At 44.7% G+C, this 24,147-nt stretch overlaps 1 protein-coding gene across 1 annotated transcript in view; it reads left to right on the top strand.

Annotated features, from left to right (window-relative positions):
* LOC137571082 (vomeronasal type-2 receptor 26-like) overlaps positions 1 to 24,147 on the top strand; it is a 62,596-nt gene that overhangs the window by 21,484 nt on the left and 16,965 nt on the right. Inside the window, exons 3-5 of the mRNA XM_068279764.1 lie at positions 10,285 to 11,100; positions 18,332 to 18,547; positions 23,621 to 23,744. Coding sequence (XP_068135865.1) covers positions 10,285 to 11,100; positions 18,332 to 18,547; positions 23,621 to 23,744 — 1,156 coding nt within the window. The remainder of the gene's footprint in view (positions 1 to 10,284; positions 11,101 to 18,331; positions 18,548 to 23,620; positions 23,745 to 24,147) is intronic.

Below are 24,147 nucleotides of genomic sequence, written 5' to 3' on the forward strand. Positions count from 1 at the left end.
GTGACTGCTGCCCACATAAGGATTTTCTGGTGACTGCTGCCCACATTAGGATTTTCTGGTGTGTGCTGCCCACATTATGATATTCTGGTGACTGACTGCTGCCCACATTAGGATTTTCTGGTGACTGCTGCCCACATTACGATATTCTGGTGACTGCTGCCCACATTAGGATTTTCTGGTGACTGATGCCTACATTGCGATTTTCTAGTGACTGCTGCCCACATGGCGATTTTCTGGTGACTGCTGCCCACATTGCGATTTTCTGGTGAACTCTGCCCACATTACGATTTTCTGTCCCACATTACGATATTCTGGTGAACGCTGCCCACATTACGATTGTCTGGTGAATGCTGTCCACGTTACAATTTTCTGGTGACTGCTGCTCACGTTACGACTTTCTGGTGAACTCTGCCCACATTATGATTTTCTGGTGAACGCTGCCCACATTACGATTGTCTGGTGACTGGTGCCCACATTATGATTTTCTAAAGGCCCACATTACGATTTTCTGGTGAACTCTGCCCACATTACGATTTTCTGGTGAACTCTGCCCACATTACGATTTTCTGGTGAACTCTGCCCACATTACGATTTTCTGGCCCACATTACGATTGTCTGGTAAAATGCTGCCCACTTTACAATTAATTTACAGTGAAACGCTGCCCCATTACGATTATTTGGCACCTATGGGGGGGGGGGGGTCCATCCAAATATTCGCAGGGGGGCCCAGTGATTTCTAGTTACGCCCCTGCTGGCATCCACACAGTCTACATGAAGGGCCTTCTTGTGCTGATTGGAAATGGAATGGGAGACTACAGTTTCTGTGAAAAGCAACAATGACAAAGTAAAAATGGTTCCTGATTTCCTGATTTGAGTTAATGGTGTATTGCTTACTTACCTATATTCAGGGATGGTCGTAGTCAGCCAACTTCGCTACGCTGGAACTACGCGTAGTTTTACGCACTTACGCGTCACCAAACTACAGTTTTGAAAACAAATATTTGCTTCGTATGCATTTCGTAGACTACGTGTTAAAATACGCAATTACACGCAGTGCGAAGCGTAGTGTATGCGGATGCTTATGCCCGTATCCAGAACATTTTACTTTTATTTGCTTATTCCGGGAACTCTTCTATGCGTACATTTCACTTTCCAATGCGTAAATTTGTAAGCATTCAATCGCAAGCAGAAAATTAGACGCAAGTAACGCATTCGTAGTTCACTACGCAATACACATGTTAGCTACGCATAGTGAGTGTAAGCTACGTGTAACAGTACTTCGCTACGTGTAAATTTGTAAGCGTAGTTTTGAAACGTCACCTACGAACTACGATGTAGTTTCTGCTCATCCTTGCCTATATTCCTTTGGTGGCTCCATCCCTTGAAAACCTCTGAGCCTCCTAATGATTCTTCATTATAGTTCTATAGCTTATCACTGCTGCAAAATTACAGATTTCATCATATAACTGTAGCTTGAATATCCCCATCCCAGCTTATCTTGAGCATTGCATCTGCTCTTTGGGCAACTCATTTGTGGCAGTATCTGTCACCTGGGAGTCTTTACCACTTTACCTTCCCAGGATTTTTTTTCCCTTAAAGAGGAGCTGTTAGGTATAGGGTCTCAGAGAAAATAAACACATATATCAGTAGCTAAAGATTGGCTGTACTTACATTACATATGCCTTTCACTGTCCACGTTTGTACTTCACAGAATTTTTATATAGTATTTGCAGAGAATGATGCTCCTGACAGCTCATGGCAGGTTCCATGTTTGTCTGTCTCCTATGAAGCCAAATGTGTCGTCATGTCCTCCCTGCTTCCTGATGATTCCACTCACAGAAAAGCTGGTAATGAATAACACTACTGTGCAGTGAATATTAATTAGCCATGTGGCTAGGAACAATAGCGGGCTCCTGCAGTGTACTCTGCCCGAGATTTATTAGTGCTGTGAGCTAGACTGTTACATGCTGTTGAAACTTGAGCCTCACTAGCAGCCAGGGGAGGGCCCCAGAATGCTTTGCAGTATCTGTTATTCGGCTTGCGTCCTCCTTAGGAGCCTGGGAATACGGAGCCTTGCTGTCAGCAAACATCTAAAGTAAGAGAGATTTTTAACTGCAGTATTGCCTTTTTGGCTTCCTTCTAAACTGTTTAACACAGGAGAATCGAGGTTTAAATTAGCTTTTGCAGCCTGACAGTTACTCTTTAAAAACCAGAGCAATTTTCACCTGTTAGCCCTCCTTCCATTCATTCGCCTTCAACTTTTTGACTACTTATCACAATAAAACAATCTATATCTTGTTTATTTTTCACCACCAATTAGGCTTTGTTTGGGGATACTTTTTGCTAAGAATTATTTTATTCGACTTGCCTTTTAAAAGGAAAAATAAGAAAAAAATGGAAAACAGATAATTATTTCTCAGTTTTCGGCCATTATAGTTTGAAAATAATGTATGCTACTGTAAATGAAACCGACACATTTTACTTGCCCATTTGTCCCAGTTATTGCAATGTATAAAATATTTCCCTAGAACAATGCATATTGCCAGTTTTTTATTTGAAAATAAAGAAACATTTTTTACATTTTTTACACATCCGTCACTATTTACAAGCCATACTTTCAAAATTAACAGTAATATATCCTCTTGACATACATATTTAAAAACTTCAGTCCCTAAGGTAATAATCTTTTATATAATTTTAGTTTTATTTGTTTTTTTTATTTCTTTAATGCAAAAAAAATAAATACATTGGTAATTATGGGATAGTGTAGGAGGTAATGTGTTAATTAAAAATGTATTTGTGTAACGTTTGCGGAATCATTTTCGTGGTCAGCGCACGAGATGCGCACTGACACAACAAAAACCCTCCACATGCGTATAATTAGGTGAACCCAGGCTAGGTGCAATGCACCAGCAGAGGGCAATTCCCACCGGCAGATGGTGCTGTGGAGTGCAGACAAGCACCACCTCTGCACGGCCACAGATGCCAGACGGGAATTGTACAGATCTAAAGCAATACAGGGCTGAACAGCCCTTAAAGAGAATGAGTAAAGAAACAGGATGAATGTGTGTCCACCAATCTAGTCACCACCCAGCGACGGTGAAAACACATCAGCAGAAACAAAAGCAAGAATGCAATCGCAGGAGATGCGATTGCCAAAAGTGACAAAAAGACAGAACAGAACAAAACACGAGAATAGCAAAGGCACAGCAAATAACAATAAGAAGATAAAGAAAACAACAAACGCTAGCTAAACGCGAACACCGCACTCATTCGCAACAGCAAACGCGTTTACGGTGCGGTCTCCGCACGAAAAGCGCAACAGAGACAAGCACGCAACCATGACTGACCAAAGACAGACAAACACGAAAACAGGAATATGAGAGGAATGATCCACTGCTCTTTCCGCCAGAGCTAGTGTGATCCGGGTTCAGGAACAGGATAGGAAAGATCCACTGCTCTTTCCGTCAGAGTGAGTGCGATCTGGGTTCAGGAACAGGGTAGGAAAGATCCACTGCTCTTTCCGCCAGAGCAAGTGCGATCCGGGTACAGGGACAGGATCACAGATCAGAAGGATCCACATCCGCTACCGCTAAGGGCCAGTGCGATCCAAGCAAGACAGACAGATGAGGTAGCCGGTAGCAACCACTGCTCCAGCCTACACTCTAAGAACATAGATCAGAAGGATCCACAGCCGCTACCGCTAGAGGCTAGTGTGATCCAAACAAGACAGACAGATGAACAGAAGGGGCTACCAGTAGCAACCGCTGCTCTGGTTAGCACCCCCAGACAGACAGAATGATTTCCTGACGACCACCGTTGGCGACAGGACAATCGCAGCAGAGAGGCAATACAGACAAAACAGATAAGCAACCTAACTGCACTAGAGAAGCTGCCTAGTGCAGTCCCAAGAATTACTCTAAGATAACTTTAACAATTCAATAGGGAAGGCTGACACTCAAGGAGTGTTTCTCAGTAACAAACCATGAAAGGATGACCAGCAAAGGATTCTGGGAAAACATAGTTTTTATACTGCCAGCCTTCAAAGGAGGCAGCTAGGTGATTTGCATAACAAATGTATGCAAATTCCTCAGCAGCAGAGCAGGTCAGAAACTTGCAAAGGAAAGACAGGTCTCTTTTCCAGAGACCTGCAGCCCACAGACTAGAGGAATGGTCAATTTTGGGTACCGGGGCCCCTATGGGGATCCGAGGGTACTGTAGGTTCATTGATGACCTATTTTTTGGTTGGTCAGGTACTGAGGAGGAGTTGTGTCAGTTCTTCGATACAATTAACGACAAACATGCCACTATTAAATTTAAGATGGACTACCACGCGCTCTTCATACAGTTTTTAGATGTGGAGGTCAGGAAGATTAATGGTCAATTTAAGACCGATTTGGACAGAAAAGAAACTGATAAAAATTCCTATCTTCTGGCTGGTAGTTGCCATCCAAAACCATTGATTAATGGGCTCCCTAAGAGCCAATATGTCAGAGCGCGGAGGATTACATCCTCCGATGAATTGTATTGGAAGCAGGCACGACTCCTCTCACAAGATTTTATAAAACGAGGCTACAATGAAAAAAGGTGTGAGGAAATAGCAGCAGAGGTGGGAGGGATGTCACGAGAAACACTACGAGTATATAATAGGGAAAAACAGGACAGTACATTTGATGTCAATTTTGTAACTACTTTTTGTAGAGAGTCTTCTGTTTTGCGAGACACAATTCTGAAGTTTTGGCCGGTGATTGAAGCTGATCCCCAGCTGACCTCCGTATGCAGGACGCTACCTAGATTTGTCTATAGGAGGGGTAAGTCCATAAGAGATCATTTAATCCGGGCTGACATTGGTAGATCTAGAGGGCCCACACAAAGGTTCTTGGGTCCCCCCAGGGTGGGGACTTACCCTTGTCTACATTGCCAGCATTGTAATAGCATCATTAGGGGTTCAGCGATAAGCCATCCCCGTCAGGGCACATCCATCCCGTTGAAAGATTACGCCACATGTGACACGAAAGGGGTGGTGTATTGTATAAAATGCCCATGTGGTTTGGCCTACATGTAGGCCAAACCAAGAGAGATATTAAAACAAGGTTGAACGAGCATAGGAGCAACATACAGAACCCTAATAAACCCAAATCTAAGAGGGGGTAGGAAGACAGTAATCGTGAATCTCCCTTAGTGAGACACTTTAAAGAATTTAATCATAGTGTGACTCAGCTCAGATGGCTCATTTTAGAGGTGGTGCGTTTCCCTGAGGGTTGTGACCACAGAACCATTTTACTCAGACGAGAGGCCTGGTGGATGGAGAAGCTGGGGACACAGTCACCATATGGCCTTAACGAAGACTTCAGTTTCAGTCTCAGATGCTTTCTATAGATGTTTCCTATTTATGTTCATGCTGCTCTCTAGCCCTGGAAGGGTTAATGTATGTCTAAGATAGTGCCCGCCCCCCAATTGATTGGGTGTGGCGTGTTCATTTGTGTCTATATATTTCACAGTGGTTTTACCAGAGGATTTGAGCACTTGAGAAAGGGCCTTTGCCCGAAACGTTGTGCTTTCAGTGTGCTATATCACCGCTAATGGATACAATAAAAACCTGTTGAATCATCTATGGAGGGTCGAGTCCGATGTGGACTGCACGATTGATAGAGGAATGGTCAAACAGCTGTCTGCCTGTGCAGCCAGCTGAACAGATCATTACAATTTGTTAGTCTTTTTACAATTAAATGTGTGTAGGTGTAATGTTACTATTTGGCCACAAGATGTCCTCGTGCATTACTGCCTATTGTATCTCTATAGTTTGCTAAATAGGAAGTAATGCTTACATGGGTTTCGTCGGAAGTAAAGAAATGATCGCAGCATCTCTTGGATGTCTGCGGCCATTCATACAGGGACAAAGTTCCCATTCATTCATCTACCATCTAATGATTGGCAGCGATAACGATCGTGGGATCGCGCAGGGCGGCGAACGGGAGTGTGCGGCGAGAAGGAATGTAGTAGCTGCGTCCCTGCGAGGGGAAGAGGGAGTTTGCAGGGATGTAGTTACTCGTCCCAGGCGAGGGAAAGTGGTGAAAGAGTACGGTGGTTGGTGAGAAGGGATCCTACACATAGCTTAGCATGACTTGTGCTGGCTGGTGGTTAATCAATGTGGTCTCTGCTAGCTGATTTTAACACCCTTAGCACTATTGCCTTTTATGTATTTCTTATCAATTCTTGAAGCTTTTGAACTTTTACATTATTGGCAGCAGGGGGGCGCCTCTAGCCATTTTGTCACTCCAGACGAGAAAACCTGTGGCGGCACCCCCCCCCCCCCTCCCGTGTGGTGCCTCCTGATGAAAATATTTGTAGTGCAGCAGAAAATAATCATAACACAGCAATGTTTCACCATAAAATAATCATAGTGCAGCAATCTTGCACCAGAATTGTAATGTGGGCAGCATTTCACCAGAAAATAATCTAATGTAGCCAGCATTTCACCAGAAAATAATCTAATGTAGCCAGCATTTCACCAGAAAATAATCTAATGTAGCCAGCATTTCACCAGAAAATAATCTAATGTAGCCAGCATTTCACCAGAAAATAATCTAATGTAGCCAGCATTTCACCAGAAAATAATCTAATGTAGCCAGCATTTCACAGGAAAATAATCTAATGTAGCCAGCATTTCACAGGAAAATAATCTAATGTAGCCAGCATTTCACAGGAAAATAATCTAATGTAGCCAGCATTTCACAAGAAAACAATCTAATGTAGCCAGCATTTCACAAGAAGAGAATCATAATGCAGCCAGCATTTCACAGGAAAATAATCTAATGTAGCCAGCATTTCACCAGAAAATAATCTAATGTAGCCAGTATTTCACCAGAAAATAATCTAATGTAGCCAGCATTTCACAAGAAAAGAATCTAATGTAGCCAGCATTTCACAAGAAGAGAATCATCATGCAGCCAGCATTTCACCAGAAAATAATCTAATGTAGCCAGCATTTCACAAGAAAAGAATCATAATGCAGCAATGTTTCATTAGAAAATATTCCTAATGTGGGCAGCGTTTCACCAAAACTAAAGTTTGCGTCACTGTTATTAATGGGTGGCTTCAAATTGGAAAGCATGAGACTTACACAAGAAACAAAGTTTATATATTGGTTCAAAACTGTAAAAGATGGTTTAAACAAGGACTCTAACTTCTTGTGCCGGTACGATGGGTTTTAAATGCCACAATTCTTTTCATTTTTCTATCTTTTAATTCATTTTTTTGTGTCATATGTTGTGTAAGATTGTGTTACTGTCACTATTCATTTTATTTGCTTTCATGTGCTGGTTGCAAATTCCACAATCCTCTTTAGCTTAGAATGAATGGTGCATGTAACCAGCCCAGTTACCATTTGAACTCGGAATGTACGATGTCTCCCCATCACCAGAGTCTGCTTTATGTCATGTTGAGGATTCTATTTATCTTATCAATTTAGATAGGATGCCTGGGAAAGCCTCCTCAGTAACAGTTAAGGCATCTAATTACATTTATGTTTGCTAAAGAATGTTTCTCCTCTGTATGTCAGTGTATATAAGCTGTGTTTTTCAGTTTTGGTCAGGAACCAGTCCGACGAAGGCTTTTTATAAGCCGAAAGCTCACTGTTTATTCATCTCTAAGTTAGCCAATAAATGGTATCATCCTGATTCCTCTCCCTGGATACAGCTTCCCCCAACAATCTTACTGCCGCCAGCCTGTGAAAGTCCTGCGCTGACCTGCCGAGCAGGGCTTTGGGAAGATGGCGCCCAAAGCCATGTACTGGAGACACAAATAGTCTTCAGTACAGGGCTTCATGCGCCATATTCCTGTAGCCCTGCTCTGCCTACCGGAAGACTATGCAGGCTGGAGCAGTGAGCTGCAGGCTGCAGGGATGAACTGGCGCAGCGTCACAGCCAGTTCACCACAAAGGTCCCACAGTCTGGCAGGGGAAGGTGGGCACGTCACGTTCCCCTCCCCCCCCCCCCCCCCCCGTTGGCAGTGCACCCCACCCGGCAGTCCAGGCAATCGCTTGATTTTGCCTGGTTGCTGAATCTCCACTGGTTGGTAGTAACAAGGTTATTAGTTAAACTGCAGTATAGTAAAGCAACCACAAGATGTCACTGTAAAAGGTAAAGTGCTGCAATGATCTCGATGGTATTGTGATTTCCTGTGTTCACTTTGTGTTCCTCTCTGTTTCAAGCAAGCTATATTTCCTGATGGTGGTGTATGATTTATCTCTGAACCTTTTCTTTAGTAAAGAGTCCTAACTTGTTATATCGGGTGCTTATCCATCAACATTGACCAACTTTTTGTTTAAAAAGTTCTCATCTTTAGATACAGAATGATCTGTTACTTAAGTGATTGGGCTAAAATGACCGTGGTGATCCGATTTTTGCAGAAACATTCTGCACTCTCTGATTGGTCCAATGCTTCGGAGTTCTGTGATTGTGTCAAAATTACAGAGTTGGGGTAAATCGGATTTCTGCGGAGTTCCAATTTCCATTTTTTTTAATTTCCAATCAGAAATGTTGAAATTTCAATTCTGTGGACTCTGGATGTGGATCCCTACTTGCTGATGTTGGACTATTCATTCACCATTCATATCGCACATGGGGCTCGATTCACCAAGCGGTGCAAAGTGTTAGCACCGTGGTGAAAAGGCCCTTATCACGCCTAAAGTCACTTTAGGCATGATAAGAAGAAACTCGCGCGAAGTTGCCGCGCGTACGCGCGTACGCGCGTACGCGCGTAAGTGCGCGCGCAACACCCGACGCTTCGCGCGAAGCTCCCATTAAGCCCTATGGGACTTTGCGCGCGCTCTCACGCGCGTTCGCGCGAACGCGCTTACGCGCGATAACTTCGCGCGAAGAGCAGGAAAAATCGGTGATAACTCAGTGGTGAAAAGGTCATTACGCCTAAAGTCTTTTAGGCGTGATAACTGGGTTATCACCGCTTTGTGAATCGAGGCCTAGGTGTGATAAGTTTAGGTGTGATAAGTTTAGGTGTGATAAGTTTAGGTGTGCTAAGTTAAGGCATGATGGGCCTGATTCACAAAGCGGTGCAAACTTTTTTGCGGACTTTTGCGCGCGCAATTTGCCGCGATTCGCGCGATCGCGGACTTTTGCGCGCGCAATTTGCAGCATTTCGCGCGAATTGCGGCAAATCGCGCGCGCAAAAGTCCGCGAAAAAGTTTGCACCGCTTTGTGAATCAGGCCCGATAAGTTTAGGTGTGATAAGTTTAGGCGTGATAAGTTTAGGTGTGATAAGTTTAGGCATGATGGGCTCGATTCACAAAGCGGTGATAACTCAGTTATCACGCCTAAAAGACTTTAGGCGTGATAAGCTTTGCACTAGCAAAGTTATCACCGCTTTGTGCTCTAACTCGCGCGAAGCTACCGCTAACGTGCGCGCGCAAAGTCCCATAGGGCTTAATGGGAGCCTCGCGCGAAGTGCCGGGTGCTGCGCGCGCGCCTGCGCGCTTGCGCGCGCAAAACTTTTGCGAGTTTCTTCTTATCATGCCTAAACTGAGTTTAGGCGTGATAAAGGGGTTTTCACTCGCGTGCAAACACTTTGCACCGCTTTGTGAATCAGGCCCAAAGTCTCTAACTGGGTTAGCATCGCTTTGTGAATCGAGCCCATGATGTCCTCTTGTCTTCTGGATGTATTATGCTGGGCATACATGGCTCGATTAGGACCGACTCCTGTGGGGATCGAGTGGGGAATCTCTCCAGCGGGTCATCGGGCCTGTCGGAAATTATCAATCGAGCCATCAGCGGCTTCATTGATAAGGGCGCATTGACCTGTGTATAACCCAGCATTAGCCCCTCTGAAATTCCTTATTTTAATCCTCGTTGGTTAAGTAAAACCGTACTCAATGTATTTCTGCTTTATAAGTACGGCCCCACTATAGGGGGTTGAAACATGTTGGATTTGTGGCGGGGGGTCTTTTAATTAGCTATAAAGCAATCTTTATTGAAGAATAGGTATGATCAGTTGTGATATAGACCTGCAGGTCGAACATTGATTTAGTACTTTGTACCTACCTCAAAAAGGAAACATAAAATATATTCAAATGGGGTTTTAATGTAGACTATTAAAAGTTATATTTTAATTGTATATACCTATTCTCTCTATGGGAATCGAATTATGTTGTGTGATAAATATCAGCTAATGTGTATTGTGCTTTATAAGTAGGCCTGATTAGCTCGTAAACGAACAGATCTGAACTGTTTAAACATTGTCATCAATGAAGCAAAATGTTTCTTTTTTTAGATCAGTCATGGAGCAACCAGTAATTTTCTCAATGACCGAAACATCTACCCAACGTTTTTCCGGACAGTGCGTGGAGATGAGGCTATTTATTCCACAATATCCAGTCTCGTTCAATTCTTTGGCTGGACCTGGGTTGGAGTTATATCTTCAGATGATGATAGCGGTAATGAAGAAACTCAACTTCTGACCAAACATCTGACAGTGAAGGGCATTTGTGTGGCCTACATGGTAAAGATTAAATATAACAAAATAAGTGCTACAGACATAATTCATAGAACTATAATTGAGATCATTCAGAAGTCATCTGCTCAGGTTATCATTCTTTGTGGGACGTATTCTTCATACATGGCTGACCTATTAGTTGCCATAAGGCCGGTTCTCCGTGATAAGACTCTCGTCTTTGGCCCAACATTTGCCTTAAACACCTTTCTTATGGAGCACTATATGGAGGCCTTTAATGGAACTTTGGCCGTACAACCTTCTAATCTACCTATTCCGGATATGAGAGGTTTCTTTGATGAGTTTACCGTGGCAAACCACCCTGAAGATATGTTACTGAGACACATATGGCGGCACAATAAATGCTGCTCATTAAACAATGCTGCCAGTAACAAACTTTATGCCCAGATGAGTAACTGCACTCCTCAGAACTGCTCAGGGACAGAAATGGTAACTGACTTCATCAGTTTTCAAAGCCGAGGACTCACAGATCGGGTGTACAATGCCGTCTATTCTTTGGCTCATGCGATAGATAAAATGAAATCATCACCAGGTGGAGGAGTCAATGGGACCAGATTCTTCAGTGATCAACAACGAGTGAGTAATCATTTTTGTACAAAAACGTTTAGAGTTTCTTTATGGAAAGCAAAAAGATTCTGGATTGGCACACTTAAAAAAAGCCAGGTAAGTATTAACTCTTTTTGCAGAAATACCGTATTTTTCGGAATATAAGACGCACTTTTTCTCCTCCAAATTTTGGGGAGAAAAGTGGGTGTGTCTTATATTCTAAAGATACCAAAAAATCAATGCAGAGTGCGTAGGGAAGCTGAACCGCCGCTATACATTACCTGATCCTGCAGCCGCGATCCTCCCCCCGGCTGTCGGCGATCCTCTTCAGCATCCTCCTTTCATCCTGGGTCCCGCAGCGTGTTCCTCTTCAGTGGCAGCGGTAGGGAGGGACACCGTCCGTCTACCGCTGTTCAGAGCCGCCGGGGTCCGCTGGGCCATCTCCATAAACACTGCCGGGGTCCGCTGGGCATCTGCATAATCGCCGCTGGAGTCCGCTGGGTCATCTGCAATAGCCGCTGAAGTTCGCTGGGTCGTCGCCTCCATACACGCAGTTCTCTGCACTAGCCGCGCATGTGCGCCAGGGGTCATGCATGACGTCATGCATAACCCCTGGCGCACGTGCGCGGCTAGTGCAGAGAACTGCGTCTATGGAGGCGGCGACCCAGCGAACTCCAGCGGCGATTATGCAGATGCCCAGCGGACCCCGGCAGTGTTTATGGAGATGGCCCAGCGGACCCCGGCGGCTCTGCACAGCGGTAGGTGGCCAGTGCCCCTGCCTACCGCTGCCACTGAAGAGGAACACGCTGCGGGACCCAGGATGAAAGAAGGATGCTGAAGAGGATCTCCAACAGCCGGGGGGAGGATCGTGGCTGCAGGATCAGGTAATGTATGAAAGTGTATTGTAGTGTATTATAGTGTAGTTAATTGGACTGTATTTTAGTGTAGTGCAGTTAATTGGAGTGCAGTTTAGTGTAGTTAATTGTAGTTTAGTGCAGTGCAGTGCAGTGTAGTTTAGTTTAAGTGTAGTGTAGTGTATTGCTGTATAGTGTATTGTAGTGTAACTGGTGGGGAAATAGGGCATAGTGCAGTGTAACTGAGCAGTGTAGTGTAGATAGAGTAGCTTAGACAAATTTTTGGGGGGATAAATGTCCATAAGACGCCCCTGCAGTATAGACGACGCACATAGGTTTAGTTTTCTGTTTTTTTCCTGATTTTTGCCCTCTAAACCTAGGTGCGTCTTATATGCCGGAGCGTCTTATATTCCGAAAAATACGGTATGTATTGGGAAAGTAAGACAGAATGGATATATGGAAAATTGAACTGTGCTAAGTGCTTGAATAAAAAAGGGTAACCGATCACCAAACCTCTCCCTGATGACATGGGTGTCAGATTCCCACCAATAAATCCCAACTGATTACTCAGGCTTTGTGTGTTCATGTTTATGATCACCTGGTAGAAATAGCACATCACTATGATGTCAAGGAATTCTTTGGGGATTGGGTTCACTTTTTGTATCCAAGCACTTTGTAGAGTCCTTTGCATTGTCTTGCCTGGTTTGTCATGCCTTGACGAAGGGGACTCTGTGTGGCCATGAAAAAATTATTGGCAATGTTACCTGAACCAACCATTATGCAATAAATTCACCTTATGAACCTTGGTGGGCTGACTATCTACAGACTTACTGACACATGGAAGAGATCCTACATCCTTCCTCCCCATCACCCATCTCGGAACATGGGCAGTAGAAATGGCCCGAACGGTTCGAACGCGAGTTTGTGTTTGTGTCAAAACGTGAACATTTAGCGAGTTCGACTCACCCCCCTATACTACATCAGTGGGCTAAACTTTGACCATCTACATCACAGTCAGCAGACACATGGCAGCCAATCAGGCTGCACTCCCTCCTGGACCCCCCCCCCCCCTTATAAAAGGCAGCAGCGTTGGCCATTTTCTCACTCTGTCTGATGCTGCTATTAGTGTGAGAAGGTAGAGACATTGGAGAGATAGGGACAACGTTAGTTAGGTCTTGTTAGCTTGCTCCTTGCTGATATTTGTTGCTGAGAAGCACCACAAAAAAAAACTCTTTTGAGAGCTCATGTTCTTGTGATTTTTTTTTTTTTGGTGTGGCCCACTGACACTGCATATACAGCCCTGTCTGTCGCAGCTGGCCCTTGCTAATTGCTATACTGTGCCAGGCCCAGCACATTCAGTGCATACCTTTTCACTGCACCTGTGTGACTGCACATTGTATTATAATACCAGTCACTGCATACCTTTCACTGCATCTGTGTGACAGCACGCTGTTTTATATACCAGTCAGTGCATACCTTTCACTGCACCTGTGTGACTGCACATTGCATTATACCACCAGCAGTCACTGCATACCTTTCACTGCATCTGTCTGACAACACACTGTTTTATATACAGTCAGTGCATACCTTTTCATTGCACCTGTGTGACTGCACATTGTATTATACCACCAGTAGTCACTGCATACCTTTCACTGCATCTGTGTGACTGCACGCTATTTTATATACCAGCAGTCAGTGCATACTTTTTCACTGCACCTGTGTGACTGCACAGTGTATTATAATACCAGTCACTGCATACCTTTCACTGCATCTATGTGACTGCACATTGTATTATACCACCAGCAGTCACTGCATACCGTTCACTGCATCTGTGTGACAGCACACTGTTTTATATACCAGCAGTCAGTGCACACCTTTTCACTGCACATGTATGACTGCACATTGTATTATAATACCAGCCACTGGATACCTTTCACTGCATCTTTGGGACAGCACACTGTTTATATACCAGTCAGTGCATACCTTTTCACTGCACCTGTGAGACTGCACATTGTATTATAATACCAGCCACTGCATACCTTTCATTGTATCTGAGTGACTGCACATTGTATTATACCACCAGCAGTCACTGCATACCTTTCACTGCATCTGTGTGACAGCAAATTGTATTATAATACCAGTCACTGCATACCTTTCACTGCATCTTTGTAACAACACACTGTTTTATATACCAGTCAGTGCATACCTTTTCACTGCACCTGTGTGACTGCACATTGTATTATACCACCAGCAGTCACTGCATACCTTTCACTGCATCTGTGTGACAGCACACTGTTTTATATACCAGCAGTCAGTGCACACCTTTTCACTGCACATGTATGACTGCACATTGTATTATAATACCAGCCACTGGACACCTTTCACTGCATCTTTGGGACAGCACATTGTATTATACCACCAGCAGTCACTGCATACCTTTCACTGCACCTGTGTGACTGCATATTGTATTATAATACCAGTCACTGCATACCTTTCACTGCATCTTTGTGACAGCACGCTGTTTTATATACCAGTCAGTGCATACCTTTTCACTGCACCTGTGTGACTGCACATTGCATCATACCACCAGTCACTGCATACCTTTCACTGCACCTGTGTGACTGCACGTTGTATTATAAAACCAGCAGTCACTGCATACCTTTCATTGCATCTGTGTGACGGCACACCGTTTTATATACCAGTCAGTGTGTAACGATCGGTGTCAGCACACAGAGAGAATCTGATTATTGGTGATCTGCAGTATCATCAAGAATACAGATATATACCCGATTATTAATGATCTGCAGAATCACCAATAATACAGATATTGCTAACCTCTGGACACCTATGTAATGTGAGTGTTTGGTGCAACAGTAATGACTTTAAGTGGGACCACCCGAGGAGCAGGTGGTCTTTGGCCGTGTGGGAGTTACTTCCCTCAGATAAGTGCAGAGACCTTGCAGCAGCCTGAGACGTCCAAAGGGGTGGAGCCCCAGGCTGAATAGCAAAAGGCCCTGAGGCTACGTGACACCTAGAAGGTGGGCGTCACAAGCAGGTCTGGAGACTAATCTCTCAATGGAGAGGGATAGCTCACAAGGTCGGGCATGCCAGGTCGGCAACACATGAGCAGATAAGGTACAGAGACAGAAGGCTGATTCAGTAACCAGGGACAGGCAGGTTTGGCAACAGGGTATCAGATATGCGTAGGTACCGAATCAGAAAGCAGAGGGATAGTCAAGAATGCAGAAGGTCATAACAGATATCAAACAATGCCAAGTCTTGGGTGTGAGGTCCGTGGTCTCAACACCCTGGAACTAGTCTGAAGTATAATATGATGGTAACACAGTATCCCTAGTCTTGGGTGTGAGGTCTGTGGTCTCAACACCCTGGAATTAGTCTGAAGTATAATATGATGGTAACACAGATAAAGCAGAGAAACCGAGAGCCCAATATAGTGTAGTATGTATTGGATCAGGGAGAATTAGTGTAGAGTAAGTATTATACTTACAAACATGGGTTACCGTTTAGGCAACCACTATATAGGCAGGTCGGGAGATTAGACATGTCCCCACTCAGGGATAAGATGTCGCTCTCTGAAGAAGGAAAGGAGGGTTTTTCACCCTTCCAACCACCAAGGGTGGAAATCTTGACACGTAGATGTATTTTAAACATTTTAGCATATTTTATCCTTTTGGCGCCTCTGTACATCTACGTGTCATGATGGTAACACAGTATCCCTAGTCTTGGGTGTGAGGTCCGTGGTCTCAACACCCTGGAACTAGTCTGAAGTATAACACAATGATGACACAGAATCCCTAGTCTTGGGTGTGAGGTCCGTGGTCTCGACACCCTGGAACTAGTCTGAAGTATAACACAATGATAACACAGAATCCCTAGTCTTGGGTGTGAGGTCCGTGGTCTCGACACCCTGGAACTAGTCTGAAGTATAACACAATGATAACACAGAAGTAATCTGGCTCAGTGTGAATTCCCAGGTCCTCCTGGTTCAAACACACTGTGGGATCTGACTATGGTCTGAGTGCTTTCACGTAAGTGTTCGCAACAACAGACAACTTGAGACGGACCAGCAATAGGTATATATAGAGCGGTGCTCTCCGGCGCCATCCACCGCTAATCAACCAATGGCCACTAGTTCTGGGATCAGCTGACCAACCTGGTCAGCTGATCCCTCCTCGTTTGGCATAAAGGTTCTGCCTCTCAGCGCGCGTGCGCGTATTCCTCAGTCTGTGTGCACAAACAGGCCCAGCCACCTCAGACGCACGCTGCTGCGTGCAAACTGCCGCGCTGGATGCGGAATCAGCCGCCTCGCTGCCAGTCTACGCGGCGGCTTCTCCGCAATCTCTTACACAGTGAATACCTTTTCACTGCACCTGTGTGACTGCATATTGCACTATATCACCAGCAGTTACTGCAAACATTTCACTGCATCTGTATGACAGCACGCTGTTTTATATACCAGTCAGTGCATACATTTTCACTGCATCTGTGTGACTGCACATTGTATTATACCAGCAATCAGTGTACCTTTCACTGCATCTGTGTGACAGCACATTGTTTTATATACCAGTCAGTGCATACCTTTTCACTGCACCTGTGTGACTGCACATTGTATTATACCACCAGCAGTCACTGCATACCATTCACTGCATCTGTGTGACAGCACACTGTTTTATATACCAGTCGGTGCATACATTTTCACTGCACCTTTGTGACTGCACATTGCATCATACCAGCAGTCACTGTATACCTTCCTCCTCCTGCTCTGATTCTGGCACCCCACTTAACACTGAGTCGGCAGCCACCAGCACTACTACAAGCACCACATCCACTACATTTGACAGTTCGCAGGAGTTATTTGGTGGGGAATTAACTGTTTCACAGCCATTATTGTTCCAAGATGAAGGTGCTAAGCATGTTACACCACCTCATATGTCTGAGTTAGGCGTCAGTATGGACGGAAGGTGTGAGGATGATTAAGTACCTGCTGTTGGTGCAGTTTTGGAGGTGTCTGATACAAGCAAAGCTGTGGAGGATGATTATGATGATGGTGATACTGCCATGGATGTCACGTGGGTTCCCAATAGACCAGATGAACAGGGGGGACAGTTCAGAGGGGGAGTCCGGTGCCACGTATCGCCACCTATGGACAGCCAGCAAACATGCCCTTTAATGTCAGCTGCTGCCGCCAACACCATAGTGCCATCGTTGCAGGGCTCAGCGGTGTGGACTTTTTTTGTGTGTCCGCCTCAGATGAGAGCAATGCCATCTGTACTCTCTAATAATCTAATAATCCAAAGATTTGTGTGTAAGTACCCAGGCTTACAGGAGGTCCTGAAGCGGTCCAGGAAGGTGAGTGGGCATTTCAGGCATTCCTACACTGCCATGGCACACTTGGCCGATATTCAGCAGATAAACAACTTGCCGGTGAGGAGCTTGATTTGCGATAGCCCGACTCACTGGAATTCAACGCTCCTCATATTTGACCGCCTGCTACAAAAGGAGAAAGCCATCAACGAGAGTCTGTATCTATCATTATTACTCATGCAATGTTATACCTAATGCAGCTACTCCAAAGGAAAAGTCATAAGGCCCAAATGTCTATTGGAGTAAAAGTTTATTACCAAAAACAAAGCTGTAACCCGACCAAGCCCATATCCCCCCATCTACACACACCCTGCCCTCCATCCACTCACAGCCTGCCCCTACCATTCACACACACCCTACCACTCCCCCCACTCCCCTTCCTTGGTGGACAGAGAGGAACGGAGAAAAATCAGATCTATGTTACAGGGAAACATGCAAAAACGATTTATGAATCATGTGCAGAGCATTCTGCATTGCAAGTTTTGTCACATTTGATACAATATTTATTATGAATATGAGCCAGAATTAGGGAATTCCACTGATGAATCCTCTTGGGTAGCAGTGAAACACCTTCTAGCATGGGAAAATGACAATATTATTATTTATTTAGCAGTGACATATTTTGCAACACTGTACAGAGTATACCGCCTTGTCACTAACTGTCCCTCAGAGGGCTCACAATCTAATCCCTACTATAGTCCTATATATGTATTGTGTAGGGTATCCGCATGTTTTTGGGATGTGGGAGGAAACTGGAGTGCCCGGAGGAAACCCACACAGACACGGGGAGAACATGCAAGCTCTTTGCCAATGTTACCTGGCAGGGATTGGAACTGGGGACCCAGCACTGTAAAGCAAGAATGCTAACCACTACGCCACCACGCTGCCTATGATAGGACTACATTTCCAGATAAGTGGGAACATTCATGGTTGGTTGCCTGTTGGAGATGTTTAGTTTTAACTATTTCCCCTACATTTGCTGCCACAGTAACCATAAGTATTTTTTTAAAATCATTCAACAGCTTAATTACTGGATGAAAGCCCAGAGTCTCTCAGTCAGGAACTTTGTTTTTGATCAATATGGAGAACTTGTTACACCTTTCAAAGTTGGGAACTGGAGGACCTTTAAGAATGGGTCTTGTATTGTGCGTATTATTGGCCAGATCCAGCAAACCAATTCTCATCAGGCATTCTCCATCAGAGTGGAAGCCATTCTATGGAAACACGGCATGACGGAGGTTAGAGCTCTTCTTTACAGGAAATCTTACTTCATTCTCACATCATAGATTTAGAATGTCATCTGGACTCTTGTTAGGCCTGTTGGATGTGGAGGTGTTTGCTAGATTCCAGGTTGGGTATTTCTGTTGGACTAGGTTCTTGAATCTCATCCCATGTTTTGATTGATCTGGGTAAATGGTGGGATCCCGTACTTCACTTCCATAGAGTAGGATTGGGGGGATGACACTGTCTAACATTTCCAGCCAGATCTTTGCCGGTGGTTCTTTCCTGATGGCACAGAACATTCGGCATGCTTTGTCCTTTAGAGTTTCTATAGCTGGCTGAAGGCTTCCAGACTGGTTGACTTCCAGACCATTGTAGGTATATTTGTCTCTCTCTCTCCTTAAATCTCCAGCTGCATTTCTGCAGGCAATGTGTCACTGGAGGAAACGAGATCAGCGGGGGAGAGGCAGATAGGAAGTATCCAGCTCATTCTAGATTATTAAGTAAGGCAGATGATGACATACAAAATACTGCATCAGTCTAAAAAGATTGGTACCAACCAAAAAATTAACATTTTCATAATTTGGACTAGTTTTCTGCAGAAGTTCTTCAACAGAGGTGCTATTCATGAATAAAAACATCTACAAACCATTTAAAAAAAGGGAAGTTGTGGTGGACGTACCTCCCTTGGTAACACAAATCCGTTATTTTGGGTTCCGAAAATAACATTTATTAGGTGCTCCAATCTGCAAAGCGTTTCACAGGTACAGTCCTGCTTCATCAGGCAAATAAGGGAGAAACACTGGGGAACAGATACCAGAGAACAAATGGCTAAGGACCCACACACAAGATTCGTACAAACATAAGTCGATACATCCATATACAGATATTGGAGTATATTGGGTAATGTATGTGAATTATACAGTACATATACAGTGGCTTGCAAAAGTATTCAGCCCCCTTGAAGTTTTCCACATTTTGTCATATTACTGCCACAAACATGAATCAATTTTATTGGAATTCCACATGAAAGACCAATATAAAGTGGTGTACACGTGAGAAGAGGAACGAAAATCATACATCATTCCAAACATTTTTTACATATAAATAACTGTAAAGTGGGGTGTGCGTAATTATTCAGCCCCCTTTGGTCTGAGTGCAGTCAGTTTCCCATAGACATTGCCTGATGAGTGCTAATGACTAAATAGAGTGCACCCGTGTGTAATCTAATGTCAGTACAAATACAGCTGCTCTGTGACGGCCTCAGAGGTTGTCTAGGAGAATATTGGGAGCAACAACACCGTGAAGTCCAAAGAACACACCAGACAGGTCAGGGATAAAGTTATTGAGAAATTTAAAGCAGGCTTAGGCTACAAAAAGATTTCCTAAGCCTTGAACATCCCACGGAGCACTGTTCAAGCAATCATTCAGAAATGGAAAGAGTATGGCACAACTGTAAACCTACCAAGACAATGCCGTCCACCTAAACTCACAGGCCGAACAAGGAGAGCGCTGATTAGAAATGCAGTCAGGAGGCCCATGGTGACTCTGGACGAGTTGCAGAGATCTACAGCTCAGGTGGGGGAATCTGTCCATAGGACAACTATTAGTCGTGCACTGCACAAAGTTGGCCTTTATGAAAGAGTGACAAGAAGAAAGCCATTGTTAACAGAAAAGCATAAGAAGTCCCATTTCCATTTTGCCACAAGCCATGTGGGTGACACAGCAAACATGTGGAAGAAGGTGCTCTGGTCAGATGAGACCAAAATGGAACTTTGTGACCAAAATGCAAAACGCTGTGTGGCAGAAAACTAACACAGCACATCACTCTGAACACACCATCCCCACTGTCAAATATGCTGGTGGCAGCATCATGCTCTGGGGGTGCTTCAATTCAGCAGGGACAGGGAAGCTGGTCAGAGTTGATGGGAAGATGGATGGAGCCAAATACAGGGCAATCTTGGAAGAAAACCTCTTGGAGTCTGCAAAAGACTTGAGACTAGGGCAGAGGTTCACCTTCCAGCAGGACAACGACCCTAAACATAAAGCCAGAGAAACAATGGAATGGTTTAAAACAAAACATATCCATGTGTTAGAATGGCCCAGTCAAAGTCCGGATCTGAATCCAATCGAGAATCTGTGGCAAGATCTGCAAACTGCTGTTCACAAACACTGTCCATCTAATCTGACTGAGCTAGAGCTGTTTTGCAAAGAGGAATGGGCAAGGTTTTCAGTCTCTAGATGTGCAAAGCTGGTAGAGACATACCCTGAAAGACTGGCAGCTGTAATTGCAGCAAAAGGTGATTCTACAAAGTACTAACTCAGGGGGCTGAATAATTTTGCACACCCCACTTTGCAGTTATTGATTTGTAAAAAATGTTTGGAATCATGGAGGGGAGAGCCAGGGAGAGGAGCCCCAAGGTGAGGGAAGGGGGGGAAGACGTCCGCCCTTCCCCGCTGCTCTGCCCAATGCTCCTCTCCACTGCGCTGCTCCCCTCCAGGGTGCTAGGGTGGACGGCATCCACTCTCCAAAAAAAGTGAGTGGCCGTCGTCCCCCCAAGTTCACGCAGGACTCGACCCCTGCATAACTGTGACCTGTGATCTATGAGGTGGAGGAGGACAGCGAGTGAGCGATAAGCCTGAAGGCGACTGGAGGAAGCCCCAGGTATGTACCCCCCCCCCCCTTTCATCCCAGATACCCTTTCAGTCATGTTGCTTTGGTTAGTTTAGGGGAACGTATGCGTGTGCTCGTGTGTAAGTTGTGATTGGCACCATGCCATAACTGAGACCTGAGATCTACAAGGTGGAGGAGGAGGACCGTGATAAGCCTGGAGGGGACTGGAGGAAGCCCCAGGTATGTATACAGTGATCAGCCTGGAGGGGGCTGGAGGAAGCGCCAGGTATGTATACAGTGATCAGCCTGGAGGGGACTGGAGGAAGCGCCAGGTATGTATACAGTGATCAGCCTGGAGGGGGCTGGAGGAAGCCCCGGGTATGTATACAGTGATCAGCCTGGAGGGGGCTGGAGGAAGCCCCGGGTATGTATACAGTGATCAGTAGGGATGATCGGAAAGAGCAAATTCCGTTCCACCGGAATTTGCGGATTCCGCCAGCGCTCAATTCCATCGCTATGAGCTTTCCGCCGGATTTTTGCGAATTTCCACGGAATTCCGGATTCCGGCAGAAAAATTAAAGTAATAGCAAATGAAACCCTGTTTATGCTAAATGGTAGCCTATAGCACCTATTGGCCTATTGTCTTTCAGGGAATTGTAGGTTTTCAAAAGCCAGCTCACATACATTGGCCAGGAATCGAACTCAGGTCTAGTGCGTGGTAGGCAGCTCTCCTCACCGCTATACCACCAACACTACATGCTGAAGCCAGCCTAGCATGTACCATTATGATATATCCAAGAGATAAACTAGCTTGCTTAGGGATTTGCAGGATGTCAATAGCCAACTCACATACATTGGCCAGGAATCGAACCCAGGCCTACCACTTGGTAGGCTGCTATCCTAACCATTATACCACCAACACAACACACTACAATGCTACATGCTGAAGCCAGCCTAGCATGTACCATTGTGATATACCCAAGAGAAAAATGAGCTCTCTCGCTCTCTCTCTTTCTCTTTCTCTAGGACTTGATGCCATTGAACTGAATTTTCAGCTTAAATCCATCAACGGACACCGGTAGAATTTCACAGGCTATTTCGGAATCCCGTCAGGTTGAAAAAGCAATTACGTTCCGGCCAAACGGAACGGAATGACCAATTTCCACCCAAAATTGCGGAAAATACAATTCCACGGAAAGTGGTGACCATCCCTAGAGAGAGAGAGAAAGAGAGAGAGAGAGAGAGAGAGAGAGAGAGAGAGAGATAGGAATCTACATGGCTATCTGGGGTTCTCTTTAAACAACTGTTGAACACAAAAGGCTTGAACCACCAAACTTTCGGTTAACAGCCAAATGCGCTAACCGATTGTGCCACAGAGACTGTGTACCACAAAGACTGTGCACGCAATTGCTGTTGAATGATTTTAAGGGGATGTATGTGTGTATTTTGGAGGGAGGAAGTAAGTCTGCTCCTGGAAATTGTACACTGTCCCTGCTCCCTAGGGTTCATAAAAGACATCTGTCTCTCACGGCTGCAAAGTTCTGATGACTTCATGTACAACCTTACAAACAAAGGAGTCACATTTTGAAAAAAAGTTGTAGACTGTCCCTATTCAGCAATCACTCCGAAAGGATTCCTAGATTCTTATCACACACAGGCTAATGACCTTATGGCTCTGATTACTTTTACAACACAATGGAGTGGAGATTTATGTCTTACTGTTGCTGCTTCATATAGAGCTTTTTGTCTCATACTGAGTCCAAATTCTTGTCATAACAGTATCAATCAGTGACATTCTGAATGCTTTGCCAAAGTTACATTAATACTATATCTTACATTCAGCATGTCATTGTTGTTCCTCCATATAGCATGTGCTCTCATGTAGTAATATAATACGGCTGTGTGTGTGTGTGTACTGGGAGCAGAGCTGTGAGGAGGGACTTGGAGGCTGCAAGGGGCTGGAGGAAGCCCGGGTAAGTAGATCTGGGGGGAGCATAGATTGTCTGATGTGTCCTTTAAGTTTAAAAGTGTTTTATCTGCATGGGGAAACTTATTAGTCCTCAGTTTTCCTGTGCAGAAAGTGAGGGGGGTGGGGGGCCCCTTCCAAAGTATCGCAGGGGGGCCCAGTGATGTCTAGTTACGCCTCTGCCACTACATGTGATGGATGCTGGACACAGGAGGAGGTAAGGAGTGACGCCAGCTAAACAGGTGAGCCTGCAACACTCACCACAAGCCCAGAGGCTGCGGGGGGCACAATATATGGGGAAGAGGCATCAGGTGGAGGCAGAAGATCAGTGTGCAGTGTGTGGGCAGGAAATAGATCCCTCTCTGACTGGATACATCAGACAGGGCTCTTGGTTCCTCTAGTGTCCATTGTCTACTGTATGAACAGCTTACTGTTGTTACTATTTAGGGCTGTGTCTCTGAGAAATAGTGCACAATGATCTGTCTGTGATGACTTTGTCCTTCTCCTCAGGTCCCGAGGTCTCAGTGCTCAGAGAAGTGTTTGCCGGGAAGCAGGAAAGTGACGAGATCCGGGATCCACTCCTGCTGCTACGACTGTGTGGAGTGCTCAGCCGGGGAGATCTCCAATGTCACCGGTATCCTGCTATTATTATTGTATAATTATATTATTATTATTTTACATCATTTTACTCCGTAGTGTACACAATTCTCCAACATGAATGAAACACAATGACGTGCTGTAGCAGGATACAGAGGAATGTTCCTATCTCTATTCCTCAAAGTCTTACAGGGATTTATAATGCATCTTGCAGCTTTGAAGCAGTTAAATACAGTAAATAATTGTTTTAAAAGAAGATGATGTGTTTGTTGTCACTGTGCTGTCAAATCACTTTGTTTTTACTACCAGAACTGATTAGTGTGCTTTTTTTTCCTTCACGTTTGATCTCTCAATAAAACTATTTGAAACAAACAAACACAATTTATATATATATATATATATATATATGTATATGTGTGTGTGTATGTATGTATGTGACG

Source organism: Hyperolius riggenbachi, chromosome 4 (genome assembly GCF_040937935.1).
Source record: "Hyperolius riggenbachi isolate aHypRig1 chromosome 4, aHypRig1.pri, whole genome shotgun sequence".
NCBI lineage: Eukaryota > Metazoa > Chordata > Amphibia > Anura > Hyperoliidae > Hyperolius > Hyperolius riggenbachi.